Source organism: Triticum aestivum, chromosome 3A (assembly GCF_018294505.1).
Source record: "Triticum aestivum cultivar Chinese Spring chromosome 3A, IWGSC CS RefSeq v2.1, whole genome shotgun sequence".
Taxonomy (NCBI): domain Eukaryota; kingdom Viridiplantae; phylum Streptophyta; class Magnoliopsida; order Poales; family Poaceae; genus Triticum; species Triticum aestivum.
The window spans coordinates 44,609,508-44,621,281 of record NC_057800.1 but is presented as its reverse complement, the minus strand read 5'-3'; the positions used below and the strand labels follow the sequence as shown (position 1 = coordinate 44,621,281).

Below are 11,774 nucleotides of genomic sequence, written 5' to 3'. Positions count from 1 at the left end.
CTCCACCCGACCACCGCCGCCGGCGATTTCGACTGGCAAGGCTGCGGCCATCGCTCGTCCATCCTCCCCTGGGTTCGCCATGACCTCGCCGCCCCACCCCCATCACCCCGGGCGGCCGCTGGAGGTCCCACCGTCGCGCCGATTTGGATCCGCTGCCGTGCAGCGTTTGGGCCGATTTGCCTATTGACAGTGCCTGTGATGGCTCTCAGAACTCGTGGCCGTCCTCTAGAGTAGTCTTATGGCCGCCGGAGCTACCGTGGGCAGGTGTGCGACCGCCGTGATCGAGCCGAGCGGTCGCTGCTTCGGTCGGCGTCATCGGCGCTGCCTCGCTGAAATTACGGGCAGCCCCCTACCGGCATGCGTCAATGAGGTGGAGGAAAGGCCTCTATGACTGGTGCGGCTACCATCTTCGAATACTGTGATGATTTATTTGAGATGGTTTAGATTTTTTTTAGATGATTTAGGATTTATTTGAGATGATTTTGATGTTATTTGGTTCTAATATGTATGAAATTGTGGAGTGGTAGTTGTGCGGTTGTCTTATATTACATCACCTATTGGAGCACTATAATGTTCTATTTTACATCGAGTTGAAGGTTTTTGGTGATGTAAAAATTCACTTTTTGATGACGTAAATTTTACTCAAGCACAAATTGATTACATCACCCCTACTGAAAATAGATGCTCCGAGTAAAATGCTAGGTTTCACCCGCGCCGCCTTTCCTCTCGCCCCACAGCGGCCCCGCAATTGATCACGTCCTCTACCGCCGGCCACATCTATCGAGCTCCTACTCTAGCAGATCGACGTTGCCGGACCCTTCTATCCCGTGTCGCCGCCTCTCGGCTCGACCTCGCCGCCGACTAGCTTCGAGATAAGAGGGCCCTGGGCGGGCGGCTCTGTCCAAACGTATCCATACTCAACAATCTAGCCTACCAACTTCGTATAATGTTTGTACTCCTAATGACGACTCAGATTTCTTCCTTCTTCTCCAGGCTAGAAAGATGCAGATCGAGCGAGGGGATGTTCAACCTGGATGCTCGAATAAAAAACGCAAAAAAATGCGCATAAGTAGCGGTGAGGATTGATTTCAATTTTGCTACTACTTTCTTTTCTGCAAGTACGATTTGTACTATAGCACTCGAACAGAGCTGTGTTTAATAATGCTTCCTGAATTAGAAAATATGATTCGAGTTAATCCTCTCGAAGAGGAATTCGGCGCCTCAAGCGATTCCGGTGGAGGTGCCTGGAGTCTACTCAGCGAAGAAGTCGCGGCACACATTGATGACAGTGTTGTGTCGCTCGCTTCATTCCATAAAGATAACGGTGATTATACAAGTCGGCTTTGGTTGCAAATTTGTACCTGATCATTAGTTATGTTGCTTGTGACTGAAAAATTGAAATCACGATCTGTGCAGGAAAGTCGGTGTATTTTGCGTGCACGGGCATAATTATTGAGAGCAATTCAACTACTACAAGTTTCTTGACTTCGTTAAGTTTGCTTAGATCTACTGATGATGATAGCAAGATCTTTCAAGATATGATGGTTGGTACTGCCCATTTTCCTGTGCTCTGTTTGTTGCTTGCTGATTTGCGATCGTGGTAACCATTCTGCGAACTGATGTGTATTCATGTTGTGGTGCTTTATTATCATTGCAGATTAAAGTGCGCCTTCCAAATAATCATCTTTCCATGGGATGGTTGGACTACTATGACTTAAAATACAATGTTGCTGTTATCAGCATCGCGCCCTTCCATGTTTTTCGCGCAGCATTTCTAGATCATCAGCGGCAATTTGAGCCTCATAGTGAAGTAGTTGCTGTTGGGCGTTGCTTCGACTCATGCAAATTAATGGCCACAGCTGGGATGTTGACTGACAATGGGAAGAGAATTTACCGCGAGGAGCTTGCCATCTCCACATGTGAAATCACTATGGTGCACAGTTCATTTCTCTCTTTACTTTTCTGCATGAAATAAATTAATAATGTCATATTATCAGTGGCTACCAACATATGCACTGAACTATATCTTTTGGGGGCACTAAAAGTATCCCTATTTTCAGTAATGCAAACTTTGTTCAGGATCACTAAATTTGTGTGCTTGCCTCAGCGTCACTTTATTCTTTTGCTAGACTGGAGTTGGAGGGCCCCTTGTTGATTTTAATGGTGACTTTGTCGGGATGAACTTTTATTCTAAGGAAGAGACTCCGTTCCTACCAAGGAATAAAATTCTTGAACTTCTGATGAATTTTAGGAGAACACCCCCGTGCTGGTATGTCTTCTACACTCATGCGACACGGAATCTCTGATTGGCTTATATATGCTTCTTTGTCCTTCCCTATTCGAGCTTACTAGTTTGTATGCATTCAATCTAGATTGCACTTGGTATAATAGTGGTCTCTTGCTCTTTATGAGGTAGATAAATTTGCATCATACACTCTTTGGTTAGTTTGCTATAACTGTCACCTCTAGTCGCATTCTATGCTGGATAACAGCAGGCGTAGTCTAACCAAAGCAATATCTGGATAACCGTAGGACATCTCGTTTGCTTGTTGCGAACTTATTGTTCATGCTGGAGTTTCCAGGGAGCTGACTACACATCAACAAACATAGGAAGTGAAGTACTGAACAATAATATTGCACATCAACAGCCGACGTTTGGCGGAAACAAATTCAAACTTCATACATAACTGTACTAGAAACCATGTTGAATGTCAAACAATTTTGAAATGTGTGTGTCTGCGCCAATATGATGGCTTATTAGCTGTTTTGATGCTTTTGTAGCTTATAATGGCATTTGGTAGGTGATCTTCATTTGAGAGCATTTGCCTTTATAACAAATTGGTTATTTGCTCCATGTGAACTGAACAAGTAGCAGAGTTACCTTAACACTTGCATCCATATATATCACCAGTCTTGTCAAGCCCGTCTTACAGTTGTTGTGTACTCGATTAGGAATCTGGTGTCCATGTTGAACCTATTATACTTGTTTAAATGGGAAGTAGTCAAGGTTCCTTTAGTACTGATATAGTATTTTCACCATTTTCTCTGTTGTTGAAATTTTTAGTACCATCTGGGTTCAATTCCTATTTTTTCCATCTTGCCACTGTTTGGCACTTCAGTTTTATAGTTTTTTGGTAGTGATGCATACCTATGATCTATGTTTTACTCTTGTGGATTTACTCATGAGTATATTGCATTTTGCTGCAGGGATACAAGTAAGAAAAGAGGTAGTAAAACTGAAAGAGGCGCAAGCAAGGCACGACTATCTCCTGAATCTCACAAGTCCGATTTAGAAGGCAAGGAAAATAGACTCACTCCTTAAAAACAGTTAAATTATGCACTGTCAGCCAATTCATCATCATCAATGTTATTTTCGATGATCATCTGTATAATCCTTACCAGCAGTACACATCTTTAGTTTTAAGCTTATACTTATTATGATACTATCACATATAGTACACATCTTTATTTTCGATGTTCATACTAAGTATATGGATATGCTATGTGAGTTTGTGAGAATACACACCTGACCTTCATAGTGCTTTTCGGCGTTCTATGTTATGCTTATTCCTTGTTTCATCTTTTCCATTTAGGCAGCTCAAGGCAGGAGATGAAAAATAAAAAGCAGGAACCTTCCATATGTACTATATGTGACCCAGAACTTAATTCAGGTTGGGTCACTTCTAATGTTACATGTTGATCATTGGTCACGCATGGTCACTAATTGCTTCACCCTGTGGCAATAGGAGTCGAGGATACAATACTTGAGAGTCTGCCTTCTATTCGTCGGTGGCCGTATGACTGGGGTTTCGGTGAGTCATTGCTTTCAGTTTCCTTTATCATTATTAACACATTGGTCACCAATCATTTTACCATGTTGTGCAGTATCCTTGGATGCTAGAAGAGATAAGTTTAGGTCTCGTGGTTACCCCTTACCAGTTTTGGAGGACGGCAAGTTATTTCTTTTTCTTTTACTGATTACTCTATTTTTTTGCACATTTGACTACTATTTTTAGCACCCCCTTAACTATTGTCCCATGTTTCTATGACCAGATGGCAAGCGTCTGCGTTATAGTTTTGAGGAGGAATTTAGTGAAGATATCTGGAACAAAGTCAAGAAAAGAGTAGCTTCAAGTATGTCTCGAGTTGTTGTTGCACTCGCTTCATTCAGAGGTAATCGTACTGATTGTAAGCTCATTATTTTTCGGTATATTTTTCTTCTGTTTCGTCACTAACTGATGTTCTTAATTATTAACTTTCGTAGGAGAAGCGAGGCTTTTTGCTTGCACAGGTGTATTCATAGACTGCAATGGGTTCACCACAAGAGTTCTGACCTCGGGAAATTTGATTAGAAGTAATGAAGATGAAAGCAAGGTTGCTGATAACTTAAAGGTTATTACTCTTCTAATAAATGTTTAAATACCCTTTTCTTGTTCATTTGAATACTGCTTTACTCTCACCATATATCGTTAATTGCAGATTGAAGTGCTCCTTCCAGATAAACGACATGTCCCAGGGATGTTGCCACATTACGATCTGCATTATAATGTCGCCATCATCATTATAAATAAATTTTGCTGTACACGTACAGCAATTATTGACAATAAGGTGAAAACTGGCACTCATTCGGAGGTATTAGCCATAGGGCGTGTCTATGAATCAGGAAAATTAATGGCTGCAAGTGGGGTAGCGATCAACAAAGAAAGTGAACTCGACTGTAAAGATCTTAGGATCTCCACTTGTCAAATCACAAAGGTACGATGTGTTAGTTTCTACTATATTTTATTTTCATGGTGGAAGTATGTTTAATTTAATCCATCAGCATATCTGACAGCTTACAAGTATCATGTTTTTTCTACTGGTAACGTTTGTCTTGTGCTAGGCTGGGATTGGAGGCCCTCTTATAGATTCTAATGGGAACTTTATTGGGATGAACTTCTATGGCTTGGAAGAAACTCCCTATACACCACGGGATACAGTTGTGAAACTCTTGGAGAATTTTGATGCAGAAGGGTATGTTTTCTATAATTATGTTGGTTTTTGTGTAGCATGCAAGTTTTTTTTTCATGTGCATAATATTCAGGCTTGAATGAAGTACAGTTGCCTCCACAAGATATGTGCTATCATTTTATTCTTCTATAATTGATTTTTGGGGACTCTTGAATCAGAAAACTTGAAAAACCTTCCTGAGACCCCCCCTCTCCCCTCCTCTCGCGACCGGCCGCGCGGCGACCTCCTCCTCCTCTAGCCCCCCTCTCCCCTTTCTCCCCACCGCCGTCGCTGGCACCCGCGGCCGGCCTGGCCCCGGGGACGCTGGTGGCGGTGCCCCCTGACCTTCTCCTCCCGGTGGCTCTCCGGCGCGGGGCGGAGCTGCACCGGGGGGTGCTCCTAGGCGGCGGCGGTCTGGCTGGCGGCGGGGTTCCCCGACGCGGCGCGGGCGGGCGGCTGGGCGGCAACGCCGTCATTGGCGGCGGGGTGGCACAGTTGTGCGACCTGGCGGCGGCGCTCAGCCCAGATCTGGGCCTGGGCGGGTCTGCGGTGTGACTCCCGGGAGGTGAGGGAGCGGCGATGAGCGGCTGGGTGCTGGCGGCGCTGACGCCAGCCTGCTGCACTGTGGCCGGCGGGGCTTAGCAGGCCCGTTTCTGGCCTAGCCGGGCCAGGGGTGGCCTGGTATTGCCCCGCTGCCGTGTCCGGACGACGACCGCGACGGTGCCGAAGGCGTGGGCCTCTCGCAGCGGTGGAGGTAAATGATCGCTGATCTCCTTGCTTGACTCGCTTTCGGAGGATTCACGGAACTTCGTCCATTTGTGGGGATCCATAGTGGGATTCAGCCACTTAACGGTCTCGAGTCGTTACCCTTCAGAGTGCAATTGGCCTTTCTCTTTTAGTCCCTAAAAATCTTTGGCCGTCCTGAGAGGGCATATTCTTTCGCTTTTTGTTAGTACTCAGACGAAAATCCATAACTACGGTGTAACACATCCAAGACGTTGTTTCGCAAGATGCAATTGAGCATTGTTGTACGTTCTTGCTGAGTCAGCTGGGCTGACGGGCTCGCCTTTTGGGCTCACTTCGGCGATTGAAATGATACCTTCATGAAGGATGTTCAGATTCCTAGGCTTTCGCTTGTTCTTGTTTGTGGTGGCGGTGCTAGATGAAGTACCGTCCATGTGGCTCGTTTCCCCTTGCGCGGTGGTAGGTTCTTCCTGTTGGTCGTCGCCCATCTCTACGTCAGGGGTGGCCATCTCTATGTCAGGGGCGTCCATCTCGACGCCAGGGTTGATGTAGTTGGTTTTCTCTTGGGATAATGTTCCGGTGTGGGGATCCATTCATCGAACTGCAGTATTTGTGATAAAGAACTATTTTCGCGCCACTGATTTGTGATGAATCAGTGGCGGGCAGTTAGACCGTGCCCGCCACTGTTTTTTTAGCCCGTGAGCATATTTGGAAGATATTACTATTGGTAGGTCGTAACTTCTGCCCGCCACTGGTGAGGGAATATCAGTGATGGGCATTTATTTATATCCATCACTGGAACATTTCCAAAATAGTTGTGGCGGGTTTCTGGACACGCCCGTTGTCGTGGTTCTAACTCTGACAGTGACGTAGGGGGGTGAATATGGAGAGGCTAGATCTTGGCTATTGGGAAGTTGTTACACGCGAGGTTTACGAGTTCAGGCCTTTCTCAGAGGAAGTAATAGCCCTACGTCTCGGAGCCCGGAGGCGGTCGATTGGATTATGCGTGTATGGATTACAGGGGTGCGAACCCTTTAAACTGAGGAGGGGGTGGCTTATATAGAGTTCGCCGGATCCCTCCTGCCCTCAGTAATGCAGGGTTTAAGGTACATTTAAGATTGGGCGTTTCTGGTAACGTCCCTAATAAAGTGCTATAATGATCATAAAGACTACTTAACAGCCGACCGTTTGCCTGCGGAGTGACTTTAGGTCTCCTGGCAGTCGAGTGGTTGGCTTCATGGTCGAGTGATAGCTTCTTGGTCGAGTGTCTTGAACCAGTCGAGTCGGATACCTTCAAGTCGATTGAAAGGTGACTTCTCCTAGGGGTGTCCTAGGGTAGGACTCTTTGGTCAGGTCCGTGTCCCTACCCTAGGTACATGTCTTCATCATTAGCCCCCGAATGGATCGAGGTTAGAGTGGGGAAAGGGTTGGAGATCTTTCCGACTGGTTCTTCGGGCTATGTGAGCGCCTCGTTTTGGGTCAATCGTCACGGATGACGTTGCCAACCTTTTTCAGTCGCCTTGATCCATTCCAGGCCTTTCGTCGAGTGAATTTCTTTGTTTGTGACATACCGAGCGCCGGCGCGATCGGGGTCTTCTGTTTTGACAAGTTGTTTTGTGGCCCGCGGATGTCGCGGGATTCGAATTTTGAGAAGTGCGCGGGATGGGAGCGGCCGCAGTAATCGGAAGCGATAAAGCGGAAGCTCCTCGATCCCCACGTCGTCTTTTTCGCCACGTACTGCACGCGCGTCTGCTGCGGGATTTGATTGGATAGCCTGGGCCTACCAGTCAGCCACTCGGAAGCGGTCCCTTATAAATCGCCGGCTCGGGGTTTCCAAGCAGTGCGCTCTCTTCTCCTCCTTTCTTCCGCCTCTCCCCCTTCGCAAGTCCTTCCGCCACCTTCGTTCCTGCCCCAACGCAGCAGGCCCGTGCGAGACTTCGCCGGCGACGATGACGAAGAGCAAGACCTCCGCTCTGGAGCGCGCAAAGAAGGCGGCGGCGGCGGGGAAAGGGAAGAGGTCAGCTCGGGGCGGATCTTCCTCTAGGACCGCTCTGCCCAAAGGTTGGATCCAGGGCGACTGGATGCCATCGGTGCTCCAGCAAGAGGATCTCGACGATATGGTCGAGGGGGGAGTCATTCCCCACGAAGCTGCGCGTCTTCCGGGGGGAGAGATCGAACCTCAACCCCGCGACGGTGAGTGCGTGCTCCTAGCCACCCACATCGACCGAGGGTTTTCTCTGCCGCCCCATCCTTTCTTCCGGAGTTTCCTGAATTTCTTCGGAGCGCAGTTCCACCACTTCACTCCCAACTCCATTGTCTACCTCGCTGCTTTCATCTCCATGTGTGAGGCTTTCTTGGGTTGTCGACCCCATTGGGGACTCTTCAAACACATCTTTACCTGCCGTTCTCAATCGGTTAGGAAGGCTAAGTCGAGTGACGAGAGGACGCAGGTGATCCAGCTGTGCGGGGGCCTGGCGATCCAGACGAGGGGGAAGAGTTATTTTCCATCTATCACCTTCCCGGAGTCGGTCCGTGGCTGGCAGTCGACCTGGTTCTACTGCAAGGACGAGGCGACCCCAGGACAGTCGACTGGTCTTCCTCTTTTTTCCCTCGACCGAGCCAAGAAGCTTGCCTCTCTGAAAGTCGCGCCGGAGGAAAAGGCCCAAGTCAAGGTGCTGGCAGGTCGAGTGGTTGAGCTTGTCCGCGAGGGTGTGACTGGTATGGACCTGCTGGAGGTCTTCCTTCAAAGGCGCATCCAACCGCTCCAGGCGCGCGACCACCCGATGTGGCTGTATTCGGGTCTTGACGACACCACTCGGGTCCACCCGGAGGAGGTCACCGACGAGATGGTGGAGGGGTGGCTGTCGAGCATCACGGGGAACAAAGACAACCCCCGAGGAGCCAGGAGGGTAACCCCACTCGACAACTCGTATGAGGTGGACCAGGTATGTCTTTGTGCTCCCGACTGATATCTTGTCTTCTGCATTGGTCTTCTTTGAATAAGTCGATTGACTTTCGTCTTGCCTGTTGTTTTCCAGGCAACCACCGAGATGTACTCGACGCCCAACGGGGCACAGGGTCGACTGAGGAAGGAGAGGCGAGCGGAGGCGAGAGCGGGGACGACCAAGGCGAGTGGGAGTCCGACGGTGAGGGAGAGGGAGGCGACGACATCTTCTCCAGCAAAGGGGAGGAGGAGGAGGTTGAACCCCCCCGCCCGGAGGGGCGATCCAAGCTCACCCACGATCCAGCGCGGGAACGTGGCAAGGCGACTGCTCCTGTTGGGCAGTCGTCGAAACGCCCTCGGACCTCTTCTCCTCCGCCGACTGGGAAGGCTCCCAAGCATCCACGAGCGACGCCATCCAAGCCGCCCAAGGCTCTGCCCAAGATGAAGATAGCTGTTCCTACCATTTCCGGGTAACAATAAAACTTGCTTTCCTTTGTCGACCGTGGACGGATCCTTGGTCGATTCACTGAACCAACTGATTGACTTTCGAGATTTGTAGCGGTGCTACTTCTGAGGTCTCCGCCAGGAACGACGACCAAGAGATGGAGGACGCTGTTACCTCCAACCCTGGTACGATTGCTGACGTCCTGCCTTTGAGTCGACTGAACCTTTATTGCTACTCTGGTCGATTGAATGTTTTCCTTGTAGCTCCTCCTCATGTTATCGACCTCCCGGATGACGACGACGACGGTCCGTTGAGAGTGAGGAGGCACAAGAGGGCGTCGGCTGACAAGACCCCCCAATCCGCTCCGGCGTCCGAGGCCGTGGCTCGGGATGGTGGTGACACCACTCGGGCTTCTGTGACCTTCGCCGTTCCTCTGGTGAGTGCGCGGCCCTCGGCGTCGACTGCGGATCCACCTTCGCTTTTTGCTGCGTACCCCGTCCCTGAGGACCAAGCGGCTGCTGCAAAGGAGGCTATACGCCAGGCGGGGATCATGATGGAGCAAGTGAAGATGGCTCGGGAGGCCAGCCAAGCAGCCTATGACGCGAGTTCGGCTCTTCAGAGCAATGTCCAGGTCAGTCGACTCGACACTTGGTCTGTTATGATATGCTGTTTGAAGAGTCTCTTTTCCGGAGATCTTTTATATCTGTATCTGTACACCCACTGGGTGTGTCTGCCAATCCTTTGGACGAGTGGGGGCACGCTAAGTGCACCCATTGGGTGTAGTCCCCGAGACTACGGTGGACTGCTGGCAGTCGACTGTAGTCTTTACATTGTGTTGCTGTAGCTGTATTTCTTCACTTGGGTTTTTTTTGGTCGAACCAGTGGGGGCACGCTGAGTGCACCCACTGGGTGTAGTCCCCGAGACTACTGTCGAATGTTTTTGATTCGGCTGTGGTCTTAGAAACGTCATCATTATCTCTTAGTTACTCGGAAGCAACTTATCTTGGATGTCTGTCGACTGATTTTCCTTTTTACAGAAATCTTGCGAACTTGTAGCTCACTATACTGAGTTGGAGAATCAGCAGATCCAGCTCAACCTTAACTTGAAGCTTGCTCAGGAGAATTTGAGGAAGGCGCAAGAAGAAGCGAAAGGTATGGCTGGTGAGGTTCTCTATTCTTAACGGGTGGCTTTTCTTTCTTCTCCATTCTTGATGTTGGTTCCACTCGACGCGCCATAGATAAACTGGAGGAAGCTCTAAAGAAGAAGAACCAAGACCTTGCAGAGGCATAGAAGGAGGCCTCTAGCAAAACGAAGCTTGCAGAGGAGAAATTGGCTTCGGTCGGAGCTCTTGAACAGGAGAACTCCAGACTGAAAACTGCTCTCGAGACAGCTAATCGAGATGCCAATCAACTGAAGAAGGAGAATATGGCTCTGCACGACAAGGCGGGTGAGCTGGTGGGGAAGGTAAAAGATCTGGAAGCTTATCTCGGTGGACTTGCCAAGAAGTTGTTCGTCATGCTCGAAGGTAATTACTCTGCCCCGACTGTCTTGCAGTTTGCCAAGCCTGCGTAGGGCCACTGTCTTACTCTTGAATCGTGTTTGCAGAATTCTGTCAGAACTTTGAAGAGGAGACCAGTCGAGTGGAGCCAAGCTTGGATCCCGCCAATTCTCTCATGAAGGACGAGGCTGCCATGAACATGCTCCGACTGGAGTCTCGTGTTACCAACATCATTGATTATCTGGCTCGACTGAAAGTTGCAATGTCGCGGATCGACACATCACTCTGGCCTGGGACGACGCTTCAGAACGACCTCGAGTCTCTGATGGCTCGACTTAACGAAGTCCCAGGTCGAGTGGCGGAATGGAAGAAATCTTCTGCTAGATGCGGTGCTGATGTCGCTCTGTCTCTGGTCCGCGTCCATTGCAAGGAGGCGCGAGAAGAAAAGCTGGCGGCCATCCAAGTTGCAAATACCAGGGAGCACAGCTTTCAAGACTTCATGGAGACCTTCATCGCCGCTGCCACCCGTATTGCCGACGGGATCGACTTGGATGAGTTCGTCGCCCCTTCCAGTCCTCCTCCTGAGGAGTGAAAAACTTTAAATTTACCTCGGAATGCCGAGTGGATTTGTAACCGTTAAACTTTGCCTTAAATTTACCTCGGGATGCCGAGTGGACTTGTAACAGTTAAACTTTGCCGAGCCGCGGGCTCGAGTACTTTGAGGTCTGGGACCTTTTAGGCTTTATCCGAAATCGATTTCTCGTCGGGCATCTTCATGGTTAGATTCGTCGAGTGGAACTTGATCTTCACTCGGAATGACCTTGTATTTGCGGCGCAATTCCGAAGGGGGAGTTAGCAGTCGACTCGCGGATTGGGTCGAGTCTTGAACTTAGGCGAGCACTGGGCTGCAGCTAAGCCCCCGAGTGGGAGGTTTGCTGTCCACTTGGTAGGATTTTTAAACACTTAGGCGAGTGCCGGACTGCAGCTAAGTCTCTAAGTGAGAGAATTTAGGCGAGTGCCGGACTGCAGCTAAGCCCCCGAGTGGGAGGATCGCTCTCCATTCGGTAGGATTTTTTCAAACTTAGGCGAGTGCCGGACTGTAGCTAAGTCTCTAAGTGAGAGAACTTAGGCGAGTGCTGGACTGCAGCTAAGC

General features: G+C 49.3%; 1 protein-coding gene across 1 annotated transcript in view; it reads left to right on the top strand.

Annotated features, from left to right (window-relative positions):
- Positions 1-688: 688 nt before the first annotated feature.
- LOC123057812 (uncharacterized) overlaps positions 689-11,774 on the top strand; it is a 34,557-nt gene continuing 23,471 nt past the window's right edge. The window contains exons 1-14 of the mRNA XM_044480698.1: positions 689-907; positions 994-1,075; positions 1,178-1,324; positions 1,417-1,544; positions 1,658-1,933; positions 2,130-2,269; positions 3,208-3,296; positions 3,594-3,671; positions 3,747-3,812; positions 3,886-3,951; positions 4,054-4,173; positions 4,265-4,392; positions 4,480-4,755; positions 4,883-5,013. Of these exons, the coding sequence (XP_044336633.1) occupies positions 1,003-1,075; positions 1,178-1,324; positions 1,417-1,544; positions 1,658-1,933; positions 2,130-2,269; positions 3,208-3,296; positions 3,594-3,671; positions 3,747-3,812; positions 3,886-3,951; positions 4,054-4,173; positions 4,265-4,392; positions 4,480-4,755; positions 4,883-5,013 (1,718 nt within the window). The 5' untranslated portion in view covers positions 689-907; positions 994-1,002. The remainder of the gene's footprint in view (positions 908-993; positions 1,076-1,177; positions 1,325-1,416; positions 1,545-1,657; positions 1,934-2,129; positions 2,270-3,207; positions 3,297-3,593; positions 3,672-3,746; positions 3,813-3,885; positions 3,952-4,053; positions 4,174-4,264; positions 4,393-4,479; positions 4,756-4,882; positions 5,014-11,774) is intronic.